The sequence below is a fragment of the Primulina huaijiensis genome, chromosome 9, assembly GCF_012295235.1.
Source record: "Primulina huaijiensis isolate GDHJ02 chromosome 9, ASM1229523v2, whole genome shotgun sequence".
NCBI lineage: Eukaryota > Viridiplantae > Streptophyta > Magnoliopsida > Lamiales > Gesneriaceae > Primulina > Primulina huaijiensis.
In genome coordinates this window covers 3942201-3969280 of record NC_133314.1, presented here as the reverse complement: position 1 = coordinate 3969280, position 27080 = coordinate 3942201, and the positions used below count along the sequence as shown (strand labels likewise).

At 32.9% G+C, this 27080-nt stretch overlaps 2 protein-coding genes across 2 annotated transcripts; both read left to right on the top strand.

The window, feature by feature from the left end:
* The first annotated feature begins 11638 nt into the window (after window positions 1-11638).
* On the top strand, window positions 11639-13180 carry LOC140984689 (uncharacterized). The gene is made up of 3 exons (XM_073452235.1): window positions 11639-11952; window positions 12032-12244; window positions 12617-13180. The coding sequence occupies exons 2-3, from the start codon at window positions 12086-12088 to the stop codon at window positions 13178-13180; spliced, it is 723 nt and encodes a 240-aa protein (XP_073308336.1). The 5' UTR covers window positions 11639-11952; window positions 12032-12085.
* Window positions 13181-13823: 643 nt separating this feature from the next.
* LOC140984543 (uncharacterized) lies at window positions 13824-26779 on the top strand. Its single transcript, XM_073452041.1, has 15 exons — window positions 13824-14125; window positions 14205-14417; window positions 14790-15332; window positions 15769-16920; window positions 16996-17323; window positions 18061-18316; window positions 18404-18620; window positions 19063-19415; window positions 19608-20120; window positions 20415-21612; window positions 21772-22125; window positions 22200-22437; window positions 23062-25790; window positions 25870-26015; window positions 26283-26779. The coding sequence occupies exons 2-15, from the start codon at window positions 14259-14261 to the stop codon at window positions 26584-26586; spliced, it is 8490 nt and encodes a 2829-aa protein (XP_073308142.1). The 5' UTR covers window positions 13824-14125; window positions 14205-14258; the 3' UTR covers window positions 26587-26779.
* The last annotated feature ends 301 nt before the right edge of the window (window positions 26780-27080 follow it).

Below are 27080 nucleotides of genomic sequence, written 5' to 3'. Positions count from 1 at the left end.
AACTTTGGACCGCCACATGTACAAAAATTTGAACAGTCACAAACATATATATATTTGTGCCGCCCTATCTCAGTTTACTTTATCCATTCTCTAAAATCTCAAGCACTCAAAACTCAGAGCAATATTTTTCGCAGAAATATCTACGCAAATGGCAAGCCAAATCCCAGCTTTCATTCTTAATGCTATGGCAATTGATTTTGAATCCGTCTTATCTGTGTCGGATGAATCTGTTCGCAGCGTATTTCTGAAGATAGAAGCTGCGGGTCTGGAGAAATTCTTGGGAATGGCAAGCCAGGTTATTTATCCAGAGGAAATTCAAGAAGTTTATGTTAACATCATAGTTTCTGATGACAGAAAGATCTCCATGACTGTCAACAATCAGACGCTGACTATAGATGAAAAATTCTTCAGCAATCTTTTCCAACTACCAACTGAAGGTCTGCCACACTTCTCTGAAGTCATAATAGCTGACATCGAAGAAATGCAGACTTTGATATCTGCTGATGGAAAGAAGATCAAGGTATTTGACCCAAAGAAGGAACTGAAACCAGAGAACAGTTGCTGGCTGATATTGTTGCCAAAGGCGTTCTAGCCAAGGCAAGTGCCTTTGCTGCCCTTACTTTGGAGAAATTTCAAATCATGACTGCAATCATGAAGGGCACAGAGTTGAACTGGTCAGCAATCATCTTCAACATTCTAAAGAATATGATTCAATCTTCAAAGCAGTTGAATGGGTTCGCACTGCAGCTCAGTTACTTGTTGAAGAGCTCTGGTCTCATCAGTGATTCTGCAGAAAAGATGTCCAAATTCAAGGTGTTCGACGCCAAGAATGTGCAACCAGGCAGGACGAAGCTGGACATCTCCCCAGCTAAATTTGTGAAAATCAAGATCAAAATCGGGATGATGGCAGCTCCGAAGTCTGTGAAGATTGCAAAGGCCAAGGCTGTGGCTCGCCAACTGACAACCAAGAGAAAACTGGTTGTCCATGATAGTGATTCGGAGAAAACACCATCTCCGAAAATCATGAAGAAACCAAGGTCTCAGAAGACCAAACCAGCTGTTCTTGAAACCATTCCAGCTATCAGACTGATGTCTACTAGAGCTGACGTACCCAAAGCTGCCTAAACAATTCAGTCAGTTCCAGTTTCACAATCAGCTGAAATACCTCAAATGAAAAAACCAGCTGATCACCCTCCAAAAATCATCACCAAATCTGGCGAAACATTGAAGCATGTATGTCTCCGCTCACCTCCCACAACAGTGATCTGACCTACTGTTCTCCAATAACACGACCCAAAGGCGTGGTGATTCACGAGAAAGTGGATGCAACTGCTTCAGGGCTAACTATTTCTCATGCTCTGACTGATCCCAAAGGCAAGGGCAAATTGATTGATGATTCAGGCCAACCAATTCTGTTCAGACTCACATCGATATCATCTGGAATGACATTAACGAGTTTGCTGAATCAGAATTAGAGAATTTTGATGAATGGGTTCAATTCAAAACTATAGTATTTGCGAGACGCCTGAAGAAGAAGTCAATTCTGAAGAAATATATTGCTTTGGAGACTATGGTGTTGAAGACAGTCAAGGCTATCACAATTGCACAAGCCTTGAAAAGAAAGTTTATTTCTTTGATTAGATGACGATGAAAAGGCTAGCTGAAGTGACTGCGGAACTGAAGCAGAACTATAACCCAACTGGTCCAACTGCCTATGCTAACAGGGCAGTATTTCAACAACTGAAAACAGATCTTATTTCTCTTCAAATGAAGATAAAGCTTTGGGAGATGAATCAGCAGTTGTATATACCAGTTGAGACCAGCAGCTGAGAAGGTCCAACCAACTAAAGCTCAGTCTGAACCAGTCCAGGAGCAAGCTGCAAAACAAAGTTCTGAGCAATTGATTGATTCTGGTCCAGAGATGATTCAACCATCCACCTCTTCTGCACCTCCAAGATATTCAAGATCATCTCTTAATAATTTTTCCCAAAAGTTTTTAGAACTAACCCTCCATATGCAGGGAATTCCTTCATCAGTATGACCAAATTCAGGCCGTCATCTCCATATCCATAGAATTCCAAATTCCATAAAGAATAGACATAAAGTCTTTCCATTAATCCAAGATTCTGAAAATAATTTTTAATACTTGGAGAAACATTTAACCAAGTATTCATTGTTTTATAAAAACCTGTGGCAAAATTTTTGCTGATGGTCCGAATATTTTCCACCAAGTCATAAACCAGTTAGGAACTGGATAATGAAAAACATTTTTACATATTTTCAAAAACCAATTATGTTTTCTTTTTTTCATTTTCGTAATATAAAGTTTTATTAAAACTTTCAATATAATCCCAAAAATTGAATTTAAAATTCATTTGATGACATTGAGAATAAAATTCCTTCTCAACAAGTGGAGATATACCCCATTCTTCAATAAATATGATCTTTTTTATAATAAATTTTGAAAAGTTATAACTTCTTTTTTGTTGAGTATTACTCTACAAGTGAGTTATTTCAACAATTTTAGTGGATAATAGAAAATTTTCATAAAATCTTTTTTGTTTATAAAAATCATATACATATGATGTATTAGTTAAATATCTTTACATGATAATCCATGGAGTTTTTTCCCATTGGGAATCTTTTTCGTCTATGAGAAGTAGAGGTGTTTAAACTTCGGATAAAACCGAAAAAACCGAAAATCCAAACCGAAAAAACCGAACACCGAACCGAACCAAAAGCCGAATTTTGTAATTCGGATATAAATGTTAAAACCGAAGTTTATTTGGTTCGGTTTCGGATTATATATGTCAAAACCGAACAAACTGAAAAAACCGAAATTTCATTAAATTAATAATTTTTTTATATTTTTATTTATATTATATATTTTGATATGATATTTAGTGAATGAAAAACTATTTTGAACAATTTTTAGTTGATTGTTGTTTGTTTAATTAATTTAGACCTTATATTTAAATATTTTACTAAGAAAACATACAGAAAGTTAACATATTATATTTTACAATATATTTATATTATTAATTTAAATAATTATACCAAAACCGAATTAACCAATAACCGAACCGTTTTGGTAGAAAACCGAACCAAACCGAAGAAAAATGGTTCGGATATCGGATTATATATTTCTAAAACCAAAAACCGAAAAAACCGAAATAAAAAACCGAAAACCGAACCGAACCGAACCGACCGATGAACACTCCTAATGAGAAGTATAAGATCACGATATTTAGTCTCTGTATATAACGATGAATCATTTTCTTCTTCTTTAATAATATTAACATATGATGTTGTATAAGTATCAGAATTATTTTTCTTTTTATTTTTCAAGAATTCTTGAAATTCCTTATATAAAGGATCATCAATATCCATAGTATTATTGGATGAAGAATTGGTAATGTTCTGAGCTATTAGCCTTTGTGTACCATGCTGAATAATAATATTAGGGGGTTTTCCCCTACCACCTATTCTTCTATGAGATGAATCACCTCTATCTCTTTGATACATACCTGAAATCATGATAAATATTCTCTAGTTAAGAAATCAGGTAAATGATTATCTTTACTTTTGTATAAATGATTTCAAAATCAAAGAGAGCTAAATGAGACTGCCATATTGTAAACATTTGTTTAGAAACATCATGTTTAAATTTTTTAATAAACATAAATTTTTGCAGATTTGCAATAAGTTTTTATAATAAACTTTGGATTACATAAATCATCTTGAAATCTTAAAATACATATAACAATAGCTAAAATTTGTTTTACTATTGTAGAATAATTTTTCTTATTATTCCATTTTCCAGAATAAAATCGAATAAGATATCCTTGTTTTGTTTTGGGATTATTTGTTTTAAAATTCCTCAAAAACCTATATCAGAAGCATCAGTTTCTACAATTTTATCCCATTGGGGATTTGTAAGCATGAGAGAGGAAGATTTTTAACATTTTCTTTAACATTTTTAATGGCTTCGATATGTTTATTTGTCCATGATAAATGTTTTTTCTTTAATTTATCATATAAGATAGCTGAATCTTTAATAAGATTTTTAATATAAGTTGAAATATAATTTAAACTTCCTAAAAATATTTATGACTGAGTTTTATCAGTTATAATATTAGGAAATTTTGAATCAAATTTAATACTTCTTTGAATAGGAATTATCTTTCTTTTTTCAATCGTATGTCCTAGAAATCTAATATTAGTTTGAAATAAAATCATTTTAGATTTTGATATAACAATATCATTTTTAATAATAATATTTTTAAACATATCTAGATGCTTAAAATGTGTTTCGATATCATTTGAAAATACTAGAATATCATCAATATAGACAATTATAAAATTGCTATAGGAATAAAAAATATCATTCATAATTTGTTGAATTTTTCAATGGGCATTTTTTTAAGCCAAATGACATTACTGTCCATTCATAATGTTCTATTGGAACATTAAGCAATTTTATATCTATCAGATTCTTTTATTTGAATTTGCCAAAATCTCGATTTTAAATCGAATTTTGAAAATATAATAGCATTAACAAGTCTATCTAATAAATCTTTTTTCTTAGTAATAGGATGCCTAATCTATTTTAAAACCTTATTAAGAGGTTTATAATTTATGGTTAAACGAGGAACTCCTCTTTCCTGCTCAAAATGTTTATTAACATAGAAATCAGTACATGACCAAGGAGATTGAGAAGGTTTTATTAAACTTTTTTCTAGTAAAAAATTATTCATTTTTACATAATTATATATATTCAGAATTCTTTTGACAAGGACGAGCTTTGATAAGAATATTTTTTTTCCTCAAAATTTTCTTCATATGGAAAAGAAATAATATATTTCTTACGGTTCCAAAAAGCATTTGGAAGATCATTGCATATATCTAATAAAAATTTATTATAAATAAATTAATCTTTTCCTGTAATTTAGGATTTTGCAATTTATCATTTATAGTCAAAAGTTTTACTTCTTCTTTTAAAAAATTAATCTGAAAAATTTTTCTATCAAATTTTTATTGTAATTCATTTAAGATTATGTGAACATGTTTAGATATAAACTGAAAGAAAATAGGGTTACCTTAAAAGGTTCCCATAATATATGTTTTATCAACATAAGTTAAAGGATAAATTTGATAAATAAAAGAAAATCCAAATATAAGTTGGCTAGAAATATCTTTAGCTAATAAAAACTGGTTAAAATACAATTTTTATTTTTGCAAATATATTCTTTTGGCAATTTATAGTTTATTTTTAAAGGTTCTCCTCTAGCATAAGAAAGAGAATGAGTAGTTTCATGAAAATATTTTGTAGGAATTAATCCTTCTTGTATGACATTTAAATCTGCACCACTATCAATCCTTATTGAATCCATTATTATTTTAAATAATGTTTTTTGAGATTTTTATCTATGTCTAATTTATTAATTTTTGTTTTAGCCCAACATTGATTGGCATAATATCCAGGTTTTTTACATTGTTTACAAGTAATAAAATTGTTTTTATATTTTTCTACTTTCCGTGATTCACGACTTTCTTTTCTTTTCTTTTTTCTATCTTTTTGTCTATCTGACAAATGTCTTTTCTTTTTATAAAGTTTATCTTCTTTATTTTTAATTTTTTTCTTACCTTTATTGGGTAAATCCATACTAAATTGATCACAAAATTTACCTAGTTGTTTTTTCTCAAGTAAATTCTGTCTTTTGATTTGATTATTTAATTTTAATTCATTACAAAGAGCTAAACCTTCTTGGATACAAGTACTTATTAACTTACCATAAGTATAATTTTCATATGGAACATATATGTCATCTTTTCTTAATACTTTTCTTATTCTTTCACCAAAAAGAAAAGGTAGATCATCTATAAATTTAGCTTTATAAAGACTATTATTACAGTCTGATATATCATAAATATGAGATAAAAATATATCTTTGTACCATGTAAAATCAGTTAGAGTTTTACATTTTAAATTACTTAATAAAGTACGAATTTGTTCATCGTTATATGTGAATGCACAAGTAAAATATTCAATCATTGTCATTATAAGAGAATAAACAGCATTCTCTTTATGAATATTATTCTTAGTTTTTATTGAGTTAATAATTTCATCTTTATGAGACTAATTTAAATTATTATCTCACAAACATTTAAGTTGACCAGTGAAACATGTCGTAATCATTTTAACAATATTTTTATCATTATTGCCTGAAGTTTTACACATATTACTATACATAAGTATTCTGTTAGCAGTATTATAAATTTGTTTATCACTAAAACCATCAATATTTCATTCATAAATATGTTTCCCATTAAAACTATTAGAGAAATTGTATTCTTGTTCTTCAAAAAGAACATCCATAGGGGTAGGTCTATCATAATAATATTTGATTTGGGAAGGTTTATCTGCCCATTTTATTTTATTAATTTCTTCATCAGAAATTTTTTTTATTTTCGAACTCTTCATTAAAAGTATTTAAATTAAGATTTTTAAATTTTTCTTCTAATAATTTTTCTATATCAGAAATAGTAAATTTAAATTTAAAATCTTTTATTTCTGAAAAGGATTGGATAGAAGAGGATGCAATAGAAACAATATTAGTTTTTTCTCTAGTTTTTATATGAACATCATGTTTAATCTGATTTATAACCATAGTAATTTTATATATGCGATCTTTGAGAGAAAAAATTTCTTCTTCTATTATTGTAAGATACAAATTTGTATAATTTTGTTTTTCAAGTATTTGATTAATATGTTTAACAGTAATCTATAACATATCGTTATCAAATAATTTTGAAAAAGCAGTAAAATTTAAAACTTTATTATTTTTTTCAATAATAAAATATTGTTGAGGAGGATAAACAGATTTTTGAATATGTCCAAAATAAAGTTTATAATTTCTTTCAAGAACGGAAATATAATCAATAATAAATATTTTAAAAAATCAAGGAACAAAATATATTAATTTATTTTGGTTTTCACAGAATTTATAAAATTTTGTAATAATATAATCAAATTCTTTTTCAGAGAAACTTTTAAAATATCATTCTCTCAAAGATTCTCATTTGGGTTGATAAAATTATATATTGATCATCCATCTAGCACGAGATCTTTTAGTAAAATAAATTTTTAATTTTTTATCCATTAAATATTGAAATTCATTTTTGAAATTGTATCAGTTTCCTTAACTTTTTGAAAATTACTTTGATGAATTGATTAATGATTAAATCTTTTACTGTATCTGTTACAGAAGATCCTATCTCTTCTCTTATTTGAGACTCTAGAAATTTGTGGAATATTCTCCGTATAATCTAAAGGTGAAATAAAAGAATGACTAGATCTTGATCTAACATAGACAGAAGATGGTAACAATCTTTTTTGTTTATTATTGAACTGTATTTGAACAGATCCTTCATTAGTTTGTATTACTTGTTGTAAATCTATTTTTATTATAGGATTTTCTAGAAACAGCTTGTTCAATTATCAAGTCTGTAAATTCAATTTCTTGCCGTTTTATAGATCAACGAGTTGTAATATTAGATCTATTGAAATTAGTTTCTATAAGAATCTTTTCATTTAATTTTTTTATCTATTATTTTACACATAGGATTTAGCGTAAATAATGGTTTATAATAAATACGATAACAGATACATATTACTTCTGTTCTAGGAGTATAATTATAACCATGTGTTTTAATATTTAATGTTAAAGAATCTAGTATGTTTATATCAGATAAAGATAAAGATAAAGATAAATTGAGATAAAAATCAAAATATACCGACCATGAGCGAGACTAGATTGAATTATTCCTATAAGGGATTGTTTCCAATTTAACTTTCTTCCATCTTTTAAGGCAGCTATAAAGCTTTCTGGTAAACTTTCTAAAGTTAAAGGTCTAAAAGTTATTTGTATTAATCCAATATGAATAAATATATAATTTTTCCTATAAAGTGAGATATCTTTATTGTTTATTAATCTAATAACTATTTATTCATTATGAAGAGGTACTGATGATTCTGTAGTTTTAACTATATGTTTGAAACCATTTCTTTCAAAAGTTCCTAATTTATAAATCATTTTTGAACAGTTTCTCTCATGCTTACAAATACCCAGTTGATAAAATTGTAGAAACTGATGCTTCTGATATAGGTTTTAGAGGAATTTTAAAACAAATCGATCCCAAAACAAAACAAGAATATCTTATTTGATTTTATTCTGAAAAATGAAATAATGCACAGAAAAATTATTCTACAGTTGCAAAAGAAATTTTAGCCATTGTTAGATGTATTTTAAAATTTCAAGATGATTTATATAATAAAAAGTTTATTATAAAAACTGATTGTAAATATGCAAAATTTATGTTTATGAAATATTTTAGACATGATGTTTCTAAACAAATGTTTGCAAGATGGCAGGCTCATTTAGCTCCCTTTAATTTCGAAATCATTTATAAAAAAAATAAAGATAATCATCTACCTGATTTCTTAATCAGAGAATATTTATCATGATTTCAGGTATTTATCAAAGAGGTAGAGGTGATTCTTCTCATAGAAGAAGAGGTGGTAGGGGAAAACCCCCTAATATTATTGCTCAGCATGGTTCACAAAAGCTAATAGCTCAGAACATTTCCAGTTCTTCATCCAGTAATACTATGGATATTGATAATCCTTTATATAAGGAATTTCAAGATTTCTTGGAAAATAAACAGAAAAATAATTCTGATACTTATACAACATCATATGTTAATATTATTAAAGAAGAAGAAAATGATTCAGCGTTATATACAGAGACTAAATATCGTGATCTCATACTTCTCATAGAAGTAAAAGATTCCCAATGAGAAAAAACTCCATGGACTATCATGTAAATATATTTAACCAATACATCATATGTATATGTTTCTTATAAACAAAAAAGATTTTATGAAAATCTTCTATTATCCACTAAAATTGTTGAAATAACTCACTTGTACAGTAATACTTAACAAAAAAAAGTTATAATTTTTCAAAATTTATTATAAAAGATCATATCTATTGAAGAATATGGTATATATCCACTTGTTGAGAAGGAATTTTATTCTCAATGTCATCAAATGAATTTTAAATTCAATTTTTGGGATTATATTGAAAGTTTTAATAAAACTTTATATTACGAAAATGAAAAAAGAAAACATAATTGATTTTTGAAAATATGTGAAAATGATTTTCATTATCCAGTTCCTAACTGGTTTATGACTTGGTAGAAAATATTCGGACCATCAGCAAAAATTTTGCCAGAGGTTTTTATAAACCAATGAATACTTGGTTAAATGTTTCTCCAAATATTAAAAATTATTTTCAGAATCTTGGATTGATGAAAAGACTTTATGTCTATTCTTTATGAAATTTGAAATTCTATGGATATGGAGATGGCGGCCTGAATTTGGTCTTACTGATGAAGGAATTGCCTGGATATGGAGGGTTAGTTCTACACAATTTTGGGAAAAATTATTAAGAGATGCTTTGAAACAGGAAAGTCTTATGACTTTGAAACAATTCAACAAATGGAAGAAAAAATTCTTTCATATCAAAAAGATTATGCAATGCAACAAGAAAAAGAATCTTTGAGTCCTTTCAAGATCCACACTCAGAAATATTCTGAAATATATTTAAAAGAAAAGATGATCGATGTATACATTGAAGAGATGAAAAAAGATCTTTATAAGAATATTGGATGTTCATATGCTAAATCCGATAAATCAATGACATCCGAATAAAGTGACAATCAATTATTCATCTAATGAATATGCATGATGCCCAAGATCCAGAGGAAGATATTCCAAAATGCTCCAATATTGATAATATTTTTGAAAAATTGAAGAATTCATTGAAGGATAATATTACCGATGACTCTTGAAGATAATTCATGATGGAAAATGATGTTAAAGACAAAAGATAGTGGAATATCATTATTTTTTACTTTGGTGACCTTGTCACTATTTACTTTTATAAAGTATTGAACTATTTGCTTTTATAAAGCATTGTACTTTTTATTTTTAATTAGAATCTGGGGTTTTATATCCGGATCTTCCTTCTATATATAGATTGAATCGTGCTTTTAGAAAGACATGGTTAAGTTTGCTCTCCTCTATTCTCTCTCTGTAAACAACTCTTCTTAAGAAATCAAATAAAACTTCAAGTTCTTGATACAAACTTGTAAGTTTACATTATTATTTTTATTTACTATTTATAATTTTTATATTCCATAGATTAGCCTGAATGACAGGCTAAATCATTCGTGCTAAATCATTATCTTACTATGACATGGTCTATATTTATTTGTAACTTAGAATTTTAATGAGATAATAAAAGATTCATTTGAGTTCTGGAATTTTGATTTAATATAAAGGTTTTTGGTTAACACATAAGGTAAAAAAATAAACCAGGAAATGGTAAACATAAGGTTCAAGTTTAACCAGGGAATAAAAAATTCATGTTGTAGCCCTTCAGCCTGCTTAGCCGAGAGATGACATTTATGAGTGATATTTTTATGAATTTATGTTTCTGAGGTGAACCTCGGTAGAATCCTCTGTTGTTTAATTTCTTTGGTATATCTCTTATAAATCTTTTTATGTTTTTATAAAAGTTCCATAGATGAACTTTATATTAATAATTATTCCAAGACTTAAATGTGTCTTTTTATCAGCTCAATTTGAATCCAAGCCCCAGATGGTATCAGAGCCATGAAAATAGTTTTGGTTTATGATTTAGCATTTTTATTTAGTGAATATTTTCGGTATGAAAGAAACTGTTCAAAACAGTTTGAATGAAGAATACGATTTAACCGAGAATTTAGATTTATTAAATAAATGGACTATTCCTAACATAGAATCTAAAATGATTTATAAGTTAGTAACCTGTGAAAGAATTGGTTTCAAACAAGTAGTTAAAACTACAGAATCATCAGTACCTCTTCATAATGAAGAAATTGTTATTAGATTATTAAACAATAAAAATATCTCTCCTTATAGGAAAAATTATAGATTTATTCATATTGGATTAATACAAATAGCTTTTAGACCTTTAACTTTAGAAAGTTTACCAGAAAATTTTATAACTTTGGAAACAATCTCTTATGAGAATATTCAATCTAGTCTGGCTCATGGTCCAGTAAATTTTGATGTTTATCTCAATTTATCTTTATCTTTATCTGATATAAACATACTAGATTCTTTAACATTAAAAGTTAAAACACATGATTATAATTATACTTCGGCAACAGAAGTAATATGTATCTGTTATCGTATTTATTATATATAATCAATTTAATTCCAAGCCATTGACAATAAGAATTGGTTAAACGCAACATGTTTATTTTTAAAAATAAATAACATTAATAAAACGTCCTAATATACACATCTTATTTTCATTTTACTCATCTCAATAAATTAATATAATTTATTGAAATTAGAATTATTTATGTTATTTTAATTATTTTTGTTCCCAAATATATAATCAAACAATTTCTAATTTACCTATAGCAAAACACTCACAAAAACACACACACACACACACACACACGAATAAATACATATAATATATGATCTTACTGTATCTGTGAACGTAGTATTCCTAGTACCTCAGAACGCAAATGGTGGTAACCAAAGAAGAGAGGTCGATCATACGAGTTATTGGCAAAAGAAACGACTTGGAATAGCAGCAGTCAACATGAAAAGAAACCTTTCGTTTTCTAACTTTTTCCCTTCTCCCAATGTTGTTCGTCATAGTACTATGATACCAATGCTTTTTTTTTCTTTCATCAGTGAAAACACTTGTTCATATACTGTTCATGAGCTTTCGTCGTACCAAAATCGCTCCTTTAATATTTAAATTCTTAGTCTTTGGGTAGGCTTTAGTGGGGTTTGCTGACAGTGCTCTGTACGGAAGATTTCCTGGTGCGTTTTCTTTCCATTTTCCTTCGTCTTAAAGAAAACTTCCATGTTAAGCTTTTTTATTTATTGTACCCCACACTAGGGATTGGACTTGAATCTTCATGCATGGAACAATTTTGAAGTGATTTTGTCTGGGATGATCTTTGTTTTCCGGAATTTTTACTCAAAAGCATATTGGGAAGAAGAAAGTGATCAGTGCAGCAGCAGGACGATGGAGGGAAGGAAAGATGTCATTGATTTGGTGCTTTCATGGTCTCTCGAAGAAATATTTGATGAGAATCTGTATAAAAATCAGGTCTTTGTTTAATTCATTTTATAACGTTGTTCATTAAGTGTTCAGAGAGTCAGAGTAACTTTTCTTTGTCGGTATGGGTTGGATTCGGTTCGTTGCTATTGATTCTCTTTCAGATACCGATACAGAAAGTTCTTGTTTCTTTGGTAGATTTTTGGAGAAACTATCATTTGGGTGCCTTTTCTTTTAACATGGCTGTGCTTTTGCATCGCGTGAGAGTAGATGTTCAAATAAAATTAAGAGATTTGAATGTGGAATTAGCTTTTAGGGGTGTGAAAGTCATTATTATCGGACTCGCTATCTATTTTTGTTTCTTTGAAATTTATAACATTCTCGTTCGTTATTTCTCAAATACATTTTATGCTTGCCATTTAGGTGGAGAAAATTCCTCAATCATTTGAAAGTGTTGATCAATATCTTGGTTCTTATGTCTTCCCCTTACTGGAAGAAACCCGAGCTGAACTTGCTTCGGCCATGGAAACAGTTTACAAAGCTCCATTTGCTGAAGTGGCTTCTCTAACAGAGTTAATACATGGAAAACATTTGCTTTCTGTTCAAGTCGATTGCTGGAGAAACAGGATAACCCTCCGCGGGAGGGAGCCTTACAGAACCTTGCCTGGTGACATTTTACTGCTGTCAGATTTGAAGCCTGAATCTTATTCTGACCTTGGTCGTGTTGGTTGGAAATTTGTTCTTGCATATGTGACAAATATATCAGAGGATGAGAACGGAGATAACTATTCATCCACTGGTTTCAAAGTGAAAGCGGCGACAAGCATTGATGTTGGAGAGATGCAAAGCAAATCATTTTATGTTGTTTTCTTAAAGAACATGGCAACAAACAGAAGAATATGGAATGCTTTGCGAATGCGTAAAAATCTGAGGATTATCGAGAAAGTCTTGTGCAAGAATGAGTTGGTAAGTTACTTGCTGATTTGAAGGGATCAAATACATTGCAAACAAACATACATATGGTCAGAACAACATTACTGATCCTTGCCATATCCATAGCGCCCCTGCTTTGTGTCTGTTATTTGATTTAACTTCTGTCATTTTTCAAAAATTTCTTCCACTGCTGAAATTACATAATGTGTGTGTGTGTGTGTGTGTGTGTGTGNTCAATTTATCTTTATCTTTATCTGATATAAACATACTAGATTCTTTAACATTAAAAGTTAAAACACATGATTATAATTATACTTCGGCAACAGAAGTAATATGTATCTGTTATCGTATTTATTATATATAATCAATTTAATTCCAAGCCATTGACAATAAGAATTGGTTAAACGCAACATGTTTATTTTTAAAAATAAATAACATTAATAAAACGTCCTAATATACACATCTTATTTTCATTTTACTCATCTCAATAAATTAATATAATTTATTGAAATTAGAATTATTTATGTTATTTTAATTATTTTTGTTCCCAAATATATAATCAAACAATTTCTAATTTACCTATAGCAAAACACTCACAAAAACACACACACACACACACACACACGAATAAATACATATAATATATGATCTTACTGTATCTGTGAACGTAGTATTCCTAGTACCTCAGAACGCAAATGGTGGTAACCAAAGAAGAGAGGTCGATCATACGAGTTATTGGCAAAAGAAACGACTTGGAATAGCAGCAGTCAACATGAAAAGAAACCTTTCGTTTTCTAACTTTTTCCCTTCTCCCAATGTTGTTCGTCATAGTACTATGATACCAATGCTTTTTTTTTCTTTCATCAGTGAAAACACTTGTTCATATACTGTTCATGAGCTTTCGTCGTACCAAAATCGCTCCTTTAATATTTAAATTCTTAGTCTTTGGGTAGGCTTTAGTGGGGTTTGCTGACAGTGCTCTGTACGGAAGATTTCCTGGTGCGTTTTCTTTCCATTTTCCTTCGTCTTAAAGAAAACTTCCATGTTAAGCTTTTTTATTTATTGTACCCCACACTAGGGATTGGACTTGAATCTTCATGCATGGAACAATTTTGAAGTGATTTTGTCTGGGATGATCTTTGTTTTCCGGAATTTTTACTCAAAAGCATATTGGGAAGAAGAAAGTGATCAGTGCAGCAGCAGGACGATGGAGGGAAGGAAAGATGTCATTGATTTGGTGCTTTCATGGTCTCTCGAAGAAATATTTGATGAGAATCTGTATAAAAATCAGGTCTTTGTTTAATTCATTTTATAACGTTGTTCATTAAGTGTTCAGAGAGTCAGAGTAACTTTTCTTTGTCGGTATGGGTTGGATTCGGTTCGTTGCTATTGATTCTCTTTCAGATACCGATACAGAAAGTTCTTGTTTCTTTGGTAGATTTTTGGAGAAACTATCATTTGGGTGCCTTTTCTTTTAACATGGCTGTGCTTTTGCATCGCGTGAGAGTAGATGTTCAAATAAAATTAAGAGATTTGAATGTGGAATTAGCTTTTAGGGGTGTGAAAGTCATTATTATCGGACTCGCTATCTATTTTTGTTTCTTTGAAATTTATAACATTCTCGTTCGTTATTTCTCAAATACATTTTATGCTTGCCATTTAGGTGGAGAAAATTCCTCAATCATTTGAAAGTGTTGATCAATATCTTGGTTCTTATGTCTTCCCCTTACTGGAAGAAACCCGAGCTGAACTTGCTTCGGCCATGGAAACAGTTTACAAAGCTCCATTTGCTGAAGTGGCTTCTCTAACAGAGTTAATACATGGAAAACATTTGCTTTCTGTTCAAGTCGATTGCTGGAGAAACAGGATAACCCTCCGCGGGAGGGAGCCTTACAGAACCTTGCCTGGTGACATTTTACTGCTGTCAGATTTGAAGCCTGAATCTTATTCTGACCTTGGTCGTGTTGGTTGGAAATTTGTTCTTGCATATGTGACAAATATATCAGAGGATGAGAACGGAGATAACTATTCATCCACTGGTTTCAAAGTGAAAGCGGCGACAAGCATTGATGTTGGAGAGATGCAAAGCAAATCATTTTATGTTGTTTTCTTAAAGAACATGGCAACAAACAGAAGAATATGGAATGCTTTGCGAATGCGTAAAAATCTGAGGATTATCGAGAAAGTCTTGTGCAAGAATGAGTTGGTAAGTTACTTGCTGATTTGAAGGGATCAAATACATTGCAAACAAACATACATATGGTCAGAACAACATTACTGATCCTTGCCATATCCATAGCGCCCCTGCTTTGTGTCTGTTATTTGATTTAACTTCTGTCATTTTTCAAAAATTTCTTCCACTGCTGAAATTACATAATGTGTGTGTGTGTGTGTGTGTGTGTGTTGAATCTTGAAATACTGTCTTTATTCTATTCGTAAAACATAGATTTAAATTTGAAAGAAGATCTCTGAAGGTTATGCAAAGTGTTCGCTTGAACATTGTTTTGTTAAATTTTTATGCCTGCAGGATGAGAATTTTTCATTTTAACATAAATTCAGACATCCATGTGGGTTTTGTTTGATGTGAAATCTGTGTTTCTTAAAACCGAATTGCTTAGATTTGATGTGTATGCATGCAACAGGATGAGGACAGTTGTGAATCTTGCCCAATCAGCTTCCATAGTCAAATGGAGGTAAAATTTGAATCAACCATATCTTCCCGGTTAAATGAATCACAAAACAGTGCAATTTTGGCCTCTCTAGTTAGAACTGGATGTAACCACAAGGCTTCTGTGGAACTCATATGGGGTCCACCTGGGACTGGAAAGACGAGAACCGTAAGTGTTTTGCTTCATAATCTCTTAAGAATGAAAGTCAGAACTCTCATCTGTGCCCCAACAAATGTTGCAATCACCGAACTAGCTTCTCGCGTCATAAGATTATTGAGAGATTCATTTCAAGCTGAACATGAGATGTTTTTGTCTTGTCCTTTAGGAGACATGCTCATCTTTGGGAATAAGGATCGTCTGAATGTTGACTCTAACATTGAGGAAATATTCCTCGATTATCGTGTTGATAAGCTTATAGAAAGTTTGGTACCACTAACTGGTTTGAAGCACTGGATCAGTTCTATGCTTGATTTTCTTGAAAATTATGTTTCTCAGTATCACATATATGTTGCTAACGAGCAAAGCAAAGTCAGAGAAAATCATGAAGATGAAATTCCGCAATCTGAGTTCAAAACAAGTTTGGAGTATGCTAGAGATCGGTTTAAACACATTGCAAATCCGCTCAGAGAATCCTTGTTAACATTTATCACTCATTTACCTAGAATTCTTTGGCAGAACTTTCAGAATGTTGTCCAACTCGTGCCCCTTCTCGACTCAATTGAAACATTGTTGTTTGAAGACAGCTTGACATCTGATGAATTGGAGATTTTACTTTCAAGTCAGGCAATGATTTGTTCTGAGTCATCCTTCTTGTATATGAAAAATGAGTGTTTATCTACTCTAAGATCTCTTCAATCTTCTCTAACAAAACTCGACCTTCCACCTGTGACGAGTAAAACTAAGATTTCAGACTTTTGTTTTCAGAAGGCTTCTTTAATATTTTGCACCACTTCATCCTCATACATGCTACACATGGTGGATATGGAACCACTTAATGTAGTGGTCATCGATGAGGCTGCTCAGGTGAAGGAGAGTGAATCAGTTATAGCTCTTCAGATTCCAGATGTGAGGCATTTTATTCTGGTTGGCGATGAATGGCAATTACCAGCAACTATTATTAGCAAGGTTAGTTTGGTTACTTACCTTAGTATCTCATGGGAAAGCAAGTCTAATGGTTTTTTTTCCATAACATCTTTACAGCTCTCCAAAGAAGCTGGCTTTGGAAAAAGTCTATTTGAAAGGTTGAGCTCACTAGGTCACTCTAAGCATCTCCTTAATATGCAATACAGAATGCATCCAGCAATAAGCCAGTTTCCAAATTCAAATTTCTATGACAACCAAATATTAGATGCACCTAGTGTCCAGAACGAGGGCTATCAAAGATGCTATCTTCATGGAAAAATGTTTGGTCCATATTCTTTCATAAATATTCTTGGTGGAAAAGAAGAGGTGGATGATGTTGGGCACAGCAGAAGAAACATGGTCGAGGTAGCTGTGACATTGAAGATTGTGCAGAAACTCTTCAAAGGTATGTTAAGGTCCCAAGGATATGTGAAAGAAATGTTTCTACGCATAGAATTGTTCTCTGGTGGTTTGTATAATCTTTTTATGCCTTATACATTCAGAGCAATCTGTTTGCGAATTTTCCTTTACGTGGAAAAATAATGTTTTCTTTTGTTTTCAAAGAAATTAGAGGATCATAAAATACACTTTTTTCCTTTTCAGGATTTTAAGTCCATAAAAGTTAACTAAAAGATAGTTCAAAGACTTTCCGAATATTCTAAATACCAAAATGACTTGGTTACAATTCAAAAAACATGCATGCACACATTGTCAATTAGGGTCCGACATCCCTGAGTGTAAATTGTCTAACCATATTAACTTGAACTTATCATTTAATGGATTGATCTTAATGTTGTTCGTATTGAAGAACATCCATGATCAGAAACTAATTTTGTACTCAAGAGTCAAGGCATGTGGGAGGAAAATAAGAAAATGTTTGTCATGTTAAGTCTACCTCTCTTTAATCTCCGTACTCCATTCTACATTTGCTCTTTTGCATAAAAAAATGACATGCACTGGACTCCTTGAGTGCCTATGGACAGTCAACTTACTGTTATCAATTGATCCTGGCTTTTAATTATTAGTATTTAAATATTTGGGATTTTTTTAGGGTGAGGGTCCTGGGGGTTGCTGCTTTCTCCCGTGGCCATCCATCCTTTGACATGTATTTTCTTAATAAGTTGTCTGTCTATGTATTAATAGCGTGGAATGGCTCAAAAGAGAAACTCAGCATTGGTGTGATATCTCCCTATGCTGCTCAAGTTGCCGCGATTCATGATAAGATTAAACAGAATTATGAAAACCTTCACAGGTTTACGGTTAAGGTGAGGTCCATCGATGGGTTTCAAGGTGGAGAAGAAGATATTGTTATCATATCAACTGTAAGGTCTAATAGAAATGGTTCCATCGGCTTTTTGTCTAATCCACAGAGAATCAATGTCGCCCTGACAAGAGCTCGGTATGTGATCAAGCAAAGTTTCTCTTAGTTTTTAGTGATATCTTGTTTGATTATAAATTTGATTCTCGTGGGTTCTATTTCTTTTAGTCACTGTCTCTGGATCTTAGGAAATGAAGGAACTTTGAGTAAAGTTGATTCAGTTTGGGAAACATTGATACGTGATGCACAGCGTCGTCAGTGTTTCTTTACAGCGAATGATGATTATGACATTGGTAAAACTATTATAACTGTAAAGAAAGAGTTAGAGGAACTTGAAGATCTACTCAACGGGGAGAGTATAATTTTCAAATATGCAAGATGGAAGGTACTATTTGTCATCGGCTGCTATTTTCAATGTGTATGGTGTGACATGAACATTTCATCTGTTGATTCTGGCAGACCAAAGGATTTTATATCATCTGAAATCTTTTTGTCCAGTTTTTTGTTAATTGCATAAGAAGATCTATTCATAGGGGTTAAATTGATGCATGATACGTAGAAATTATGCTAATGCCTCTCTGTTGCCTCGTCAGTTATCTCTGCATTAATCATTGTAAATTTAATTCCATTGGTGGTATATAAGTGTATTGATATAATTTGGTTGTTTTCTTTTTCTGGTCTACATACTCAAAATTTTGCTTTTCACACCATTTTCTACATTGATTTGTTTTTAATACTGATTTAGTATAATACTGATTTAGTATAAGAAAACAAATTATACCACTGAGAAAGATTCTTTTGTGATGCTTTATCTTCCATTCCTTCAGGTAACATTTAGCGATAATTTCCGAAAATCTTTTGGAAAACTGAGACCATCCCACATAAAGAAGTTGGTCTTAAACATATTGCTTAAACTTTCCAGCGGGTGGCGACCCAAGAAAATTGATGTGGATTTGAAATGTCAGAGCTCTTCCTATGTTGTGAAACAATTCAAAGTTGAAGAATATTATGTTTTGTGCTCCATTGATATAATGAAAGACACAACATGGACACAATTTTTGAAAGTTTGGGACGTGTTGCCTCATGTGGAGATCCCAAAATTGTTGAAACGACTTGATAGCATATTTGCCATGCTGACAGACGATTTTATTAATCGCTGCAAGGAGAAATGCACAGAGGGGTATGTTGTTTTGTTTAGTTTGATATTTATGTTCTCTGATCTGCCTAATCTTTTGTACTAGAAATGGAAACCTTGTGCTATATCAGTTTCTAAATCAATCTTGTAGGATTTGTTTGTAAGATCACCTGTCAGTCCTGTTTTTCGAAAATTTCATAAACTAAACTAACTCTACAAAATTCACTTTTGTTTTAGAAATTCGGAGGTTCCAAAGATTTGGTCCAGTTCTGATGTTATTGTCCGATTTAAGATTCTTGATGATACCAAATCCAGCATAAATTCGGCCGCTGACAGTAGAAATTATGTTGAAAATTCCAGAGTGAGTGAAAGCTTACTTTTAATGAAATTTTACTCCCTGTCTTCTGGTACTGTGAATCATTTGCTTTCTGACCACGAGGGTGGAGAAGTTGAACTCCCTTTTGAGGTCACTGAAGAAGAGCGAGAGATAATAATATTTCCTAGAAGTAGCTTCATATTAGGTAGATCTGGCACTGGGAAGACAACTGTTTTGACTATGAAGCTGTTCCAGAAGCTACAGCAGTACTGCATTGCTTCAGGGGAATCTATAGCAACACCGAACAAGATGTCTGCACGTGATAGTGACGATGACATTCACTGCCGAGGTCAATCTATCTTGCGCCAATTATTTGTCACCGTGAGTCCAAAACTTTGTCATGCAGTCAAACGACATGTGTCTATGCTCAAAAGGTGTGTAGTGTTCAGTAATTGGCTTTGTCATTGTATTTTCCTTTTATTCATATTTCTGTAAATTTCAGTGAAGTCCATTTGTTTTAATTCCATCCAATCCAAACGCCGCGTGCTTTTGTTTTCGGTTGGCTTTACGTCACATCGAAGTTTATATGAATTAGTTTGCGCGAACTGCATGATCTACTATGGGTTTCCACATCATTTTTTGTAATTACTGGCATGCTTTTCAATGCTTTAATCAGTATGACATCCATGCAAGTAGTTAACTTCTTTCTGATATTTATTTGCACATAGCTTTGCTACCAAAGACTTCTCAGCCAGCAGCAGTTTCACTGACACTGATGATATAGAAGAAATGACCGAATTTAAAGATATTCCGGACACATTTGTTGGCATTCAACCTGAAAAGTACCCGCTTATCATCACATTTCATAAATTTTTAATGATGCTTGATGGTACTCTGGGTAATTCATACTTTGAGAGATTTCATGATGTCAGAAACTCCTCTCAATGTGAAGGTAGAAGTTTCAGATCTGTTGCTCTCCAAACTTTCATGCGGAAAAACGAGGTTACGTTTGACCGTTTCTCGTCCTTCTATTGGCCTCATTTCAATACGAATTTGACAAAAAACTTCGACCCTTCTCGAGTGTTTACTGAGATTATGTCTCATATAAAAGGTGGTCTACAAGCAGGGGAAGCATGTAATGTTAAGAGAAACAGGCAGGACTATGTTTCATTATCTGAGAGCAGGGTATCCACTTTAAATGGCGAGAAGAGGGAGGTGATTTATGATATATATCAGGACTACGAGAAAATGAAGATGGAGCGCGGTGAGTTTGATGTTGCCGATTTTGTAATTGACATACACCTTCGGCTAAGCAAGGAGAATTTAGCAGGTGACAAAATGGATTTTGTTTACATTGATGAAGTGCAAGACCTTAACATGAGGCAAATCGCTCTTTTCAGACATATCTGCAAAAATATTGAAGAAGGATTTGTTTTTTCTGGCGATACAGCACAAACAATCGCCAGGGGGATTGACTTTAGGTTTGAAGATATACGATCTTTGTTTTATAATGAATTTGTCATGAAATCCGAAAATTTTGCATCTTCAGGAAGAGGGGAAAAAGGACTTATATCAGATATTTTTAGAATGTGCCAGAATTTTCGCACTCATACTGGTGTGCTCAGATTAGCGCAGAGTGTTATTGATCTCCTTTACCATTTTTTCCCACTATCTGTTGATGCATTGTCTCCTGAGACAAGTTTTATATATGGAGAGTCACCTGTTGTACTAGAGCCTGGCAGCGATGAAAACTCAATCATAACAATTTTTGGATGCAGCAGAAATGAGAGTGGGAAATGGGTAGGTTTTGGTGCTGAACAAGTCATACTGGTTCGTGATGACTCTGCCAGAAAGGAAATTTTAAAATATATTGGGCGTCAGGCTCTCGTGCTCACTATAGTAGAGTGCAAGGGCCTTGAATTTCAGGTAATCAATATAATTATGTTTGAACTCCATGACAAATGGTGTGGGTATTGGGAAGCCGTGGCTTGAGGTTATTGAGGAGGATGCTCTTCATTAGTCAGTCTTTCTTTTTTTTTTTTTTTTTTTTTTTTTTTTTTTTTTTTTTTTNATCTTGAATGCTAGGATGTGCTGCTGTATAACTTTTTCGGCTCTTCACCTCTAAGTAATCAATGGAGAGTATTGTATGAGTTCTTGAAGCAAAAGGATCTGTTTGATCCAAACTTTTCAAAGTCATTCCCATGTTTTAGCCATTCGAAACATAGTATCTTATGTTCCGAACTGAAACAACTATATGTGGCAATTACACGAACAAGACAAAGATTATGGATCTGCGAAAATAATGCAGAGTTCTCCAAACCTATGCTTGACTACTGGCAGAGATTCGGACTCGTGCAGGTCAGAAAACTAGACGATTCTCTCGCAAAAGGAATGCAAAGGGCAAGCAGCCCAGAGGAGTGGAAATCACAAGGAATCAAGGTTAGGCTGCTCTTCACCTTGTTTTTGTTTTGTATTCCATTATACTGTTAATTTGATGCAATGTGCTTTTGTAGCTCTTTTGGGAGAAAAACTATGAGATGGCAACCCTGTGCTTTGAAAGAGCTGGAGAAGCAACATGGGAGAAAAGGGCCAAGGCTACTGGGCTTAGAGCATCTGCTGATCATATTCGAATTTCAAATCCCAGTGAGTCACGAATAATGATTAGAGAGGCTGCAGAATTATTTAATTCTATTGGGAGAGCAGCTTCTGCCGCTGAATGTTTCTGTGATTTGGAGGAATACGAAAGAGCGGGTATGATCGAGCTTAATATGGCATATAATCTATCATATCTAACTTGTAATATAGTTTTAGCGAAGCAGTCTCCATTTGTTTTGTGGCATTTCCCATTCTGGTCCTTGAACTTGAAAAAAGAATCTCTAGACATCAGGTGTTATTCCGTTTCTGCATGAACCAACTCTTTCTGTCAATATACTTCATATTTTATTACCTTGAATAGCGATGCTCTGAGCTATGGCATAAATAAGTATTGGTGAAATTAAATAATTCTTGTTGATGTCAGTCCCCCTTTTTTTTATTTTTGGTTATGCTATTTGCATGTACGACTTAACCTTAGAATTCTGTCAGTTTTTTGGTTATGCTATTTGCATATACGACTTAACCTTAGGATTCTGTCAGTCAGAAAAATCATGAGCAGTTGTGTGTACCTTTTTGATATGTGAATTGAATTAAATTCTGTATGCTATTGAAACTTTGTGGTGCGGAGATGCTGAAGTTGTTTTGATCTAATTTATTGGACTCCCGTTTACCATGGTTTTTCTTATCGACATTTCTACTGTGTCAGATGTTTTTCTTTTTGTTTTTTGTTTTGGGTTGAAGCTTTGCTTTTATGATGTATATTAAAAATCTATGCTCCAGGAATGATTTACCTCCACGAATGTGGTGCATCGGAGTTGAGAAAAGCCGGTGAATGTTTCACATTAGCTGGTTGCTACAAAACTGCAGCAGATGTGTATGCCAAGGGAAATTTTTTCATGGAGTGTCTGTCAGCTTGCACCAAAGGAAAACTTTTTGACATGGGTTTACAACATATAGAGTTCTGGAAACAGCAAGCACCTTGTAATACTGAAATTATGACAAAACTAAGGGAGATTGACCAAGTTGAGCAGGAGTTCTTGAAAAGCGGTGCTTTGGAGTACCACAGCACAAAGAATAATGTATTGTTTATGAAATTTGTCCGAGCTTTTGGTACTATGGAATCCAAACGCAATATCTTGAGGTCTTTAGATTGCCTTGAAGCGCTTCTAAGTTTGGAGAAAGAGTCTGGAAACTTCAAGGAGGCAGCAGATGTGGCAAAGCTGATGGGAGATATTCTTAATGAGATTGATCTGCTCGTGAAGGCTGGGTGTTTCGCCGAAGCCTCCATGCTCATCCTTTCTTACGTAATTTCAAACTCTATATGGGTGTCAACAACTCAAGGTTGGCCTTTGAAGTCATTTCCTCATAAGGAGGAACTCTTAGGTAAATTGATGTCCTCTTCTAAGAAGGTTTCGGAAAATTTTCATGCATCCATTTGTGCAGAGGTCAAAATTCTTTCACATGAGAGTATGAACTTGGCTGAGTTGATGCAAAGTTACATTGCTTCAAAACGAGGTGAAAGACGCACAGGAGAAATTCTGTGTGTTAGAAAACTACTAGATGTGCATTTTCGAATTCATGTGGCAAAATATGAATTGGATCATGAACTGCCTGATGATCTAAAAGGTTACTCGGAGGAAAAATTTTTGAGGAACCAGGTCTCTGTCAGAAGCCTTGTTTATATTTGGAACTTGTACAAGGTAAACAGTTTGGAGATCATAGAATGTCTTGGTTATCTTGAAAGAGGCGATACCCACAAATTCAAAGGTACAATAGAGTTCTGTTTGCATTATTTTGGTGTGAGGTGGTCACAAGACTCAAGTGTAGCCTGTCTTTTGATGAACCCTGATGCTAAATGGGTTGAGAATGTGAATAAGTCGTTTATTCACCGGAAAAGAAAGTTGGTGAGTCTTCATGCTCATCATTTTGTGTCAGCAGCTCAAATATACTGGCGCCAAGAATTAGTTTCAGTTGGACTTCGGGTATTGGAGGCACTTAAGTCATTTTTTGCGATGAAGCCCTCGTCCATATATTGCCAAGGCATATGCTTAACTTTCATTTATGATATAGCAAAGTTCTTGATGGAGTCAAAATCACTTGTCTTAAAGAAATCGGAAGACTGGAAGTTGCAGGAATTCCTACGACTATCTACCAAGTACTTTGAAATTGTTTTCCCTTTAGACCCTCGACAGTCTTTATCAGCAAACATGATCATTCTTAGGGAAACTGAACTTTCCAAGGCTTTACTGGAAGAAATTATCTTTAGAAATATCAGCACAAATTGTGATCTTACTTATAGACAAATGGGAGAAGTGTTGATGATATGGCTAGGGTCTGGCAAGCCAAAACACCATCTCTGTGAGAGGATGGCTAAAAGTGTACCTGACAACTCGTATTGGAAAGCACTCATCGAGATCCTCGGTGGCATCATCAGGCCAGAATCTTCACAGGCGTCTGGCTCGAGCAATCTGGCACCACAAGTTCTTCCTGATACCACTTCAGGGAATGGAATCATACAATCAGGAAGTTCGAGTAATTCTCCATCAAGCAGCACCACAGAATCTCTGAGTAATATATTTCTTAAAGCTCTTGAAGAAACTTATATGTCCAACTGGAGGGTACGCTACTATATATCACCGAAATGTTTCTTATATCTTTTGGAGCGTCTTTTGATGTTGGCACCTCACCCTCGTGGCTGTTTTTTCACCTCAAAATCATCATTTGTGGAGTGGATTGTATGCCAACAATCGGATGCTAATCCAAGAGACAATTTAGACAGAGACATGGGATCTTCTCAGGAAAGCATTATTAATTTCACGAAGAGTGTGGTTCAACATTTTCTTTATGAAAACGTGGTTGATACTGGAGAATGGATCACGCGTTCCAACATTGATTACAACTACTATTTTCCAGTGCTAGTACAAAGATTGGTTGTGATTCTATGTTTGGTGTATCTAAACTCTGAAATGCCCCTTAATATACTATTTAGGCTGTTGCACAGGCCTCAAATAAGATCCCAACTGCGAAGAGAATTTTATGATGCTGTCTTACGTGGACAGAGGAATAATACTTCACCTGAAGCGACAGTTGCTGCAGCATTCAAAGCTATTCAGGATCCTATTGTGATTGTAACCTTGAGAGAGCATAATTTCAAGTTTGTGTGTCCTGATGCCATTTTTCTGGACCTCAGGTTATTTTCATGCAAAAATGACGCCTTTAACATGTTGTTTCCGAGGAGCACTGAAAAATCAAATGCTCGAGTAACTACAGTTGAAGATAAGGTGACTGAATATGGCATTGGGCTTCCTCAAATTGGTCAAAATCTAAGTAAGAGTAATGGTGTGAAATCTTCAGAAATGATACCAAAAACAGATTCAAACTCAAGTTCAGAGAACACAAAGGTTGAACTGCAAATGACGTGGGGATTTCTCGCGGACATATCTGACATGTTACTGTCTCGTAGGAGTGAAAATAGCGGAAACATAGAAAATGTTGCACTGAAAAAGAAGGTAGCTCTGAAATGGTTTCTATCTTTTAGCTTCTTGACTGATACGGATTGTCTAATATTATAAATTGCCATATTTTCAGGTACAGGAGCACACAAATATCTTAGCAGCTGCGGTATTTCAGCTAACTGAGCAGAAATCTCCTTCTAGTGTAACGGATGAGAGCATGCGTGAAGCCACAGACACGATAGAGGAATTGAATCTGCTTTCATCTTTGCTAGATACGAGGTTGGTTATCATAACAAATTGGCGAGAAAAATAGCAGAAAGCAAAAGAATCAATCACACAAAATATTTTATATTTTTTCGTCTTACTTACAATCATTGGCGCCAAAACTCTTAATATTATTTTTATGTTTTCGTTGATGAGTATATAATTATCGATTTCTCTTAACAAATGCCTCAATCTCATAATTTTCGAGAGATCACTGCTAGCATATTGATTTTCGTGCCATGAACTCTGTACGACAGTAACGTTGAACTGGAATTAATGCAGTAATTTGGATGGTCAAGACATTTCTTTGATGGGAGAACTTTTGAAGAGCTTAGAGTCCAGAAGGCCTCGACTAGAAGACTTGTTATCAACTGTACTCGACACGAACTCGACTCTTGTATCCGGTGAACAGATTGATGAGAAAATTTCCCACAACCACCTTGAAGACTCGGACACATCTGAAAATTTTGAATTTGATAATGTAAAGAAGCCCAGCAAGCAGGCAACTGAACCTGTCACTCGTGGAAAAGGGAATAAGAAGAACAACAAGAAGGCTAAGAAAGGGAAAGGAGGTAAAAAAAAGTAAGCCATGTAAAATCTTCCCTTATCCATTCCCAATTGCTTGATCTCCTTGATGTTTGGATTACAAATTATCAGTGTGTTTGATGGTATTTGGTGGCAACCTCGTTGCTTCCCATATTTTATCATGGGATTCTTTCCAGATACTCTTTTTAAGCATGTTGGTATTTGCTGGCTTTTGTATAAAGTTTTCTTTCCTTGTGATTTCTTGATAATCATCAATAGTACTCTATTCGTTCAATAGTCGAAAATAAAATTATTGGCATTGAAAATGCAGATTTGTTATCTCACCATGATTCCATAGCTCCACTTTTCTACTGAACAACAGAAAGTTTTCAACTTTTGATACAAAGAATGAATTAATCTTGGATTTGCACGTATGATGTTGGCTATATTTTGCTCGGTTGCTCCTTTCATAATGTATCGAAATATGAGTCATTTTTACTATACCAAACTCTGTTTCGAACAAGAGCTTTGTTCAGATTGTAATCCTTTATAATA

Coding starts and splice junctions, on each gene's coding strand:
- LOC140984543 (XM_073452041.1), top strand. CDS start 14,259: ATGATCTTTGTTTTCCGGAATTTTTACTCAAAAGCATATTGGGAAGAA. Junction 16,921..16,995: donor CAGCAACTATTATTAGCAAG/GTTAGTTTGGTT, acceptor ACATCTTTACAG/CTCTCCAAAGAAGCTGGCTT. Junction 22,438..23,061: donor GGAGGAATACGAAAGAGCGG/GTATGATCGAGC, acceptor TCTATGCTCCAG/GAATGATTTACCTCCACGAA.
- LOC140984689 (XM_073452235.1), top strand. CDS start 12,086: ATGATCTTTGTTTTCCGGAATTTTTACTCAAAAGCATATTGGGAAGAA. Junction 12,245..12,616: donor AGAATCTGTATAAAAATCAG/GTCTTTGTTTAA, acceptor CTTGCCATTTAG/GTGGAGAAAATTCCTCAATC.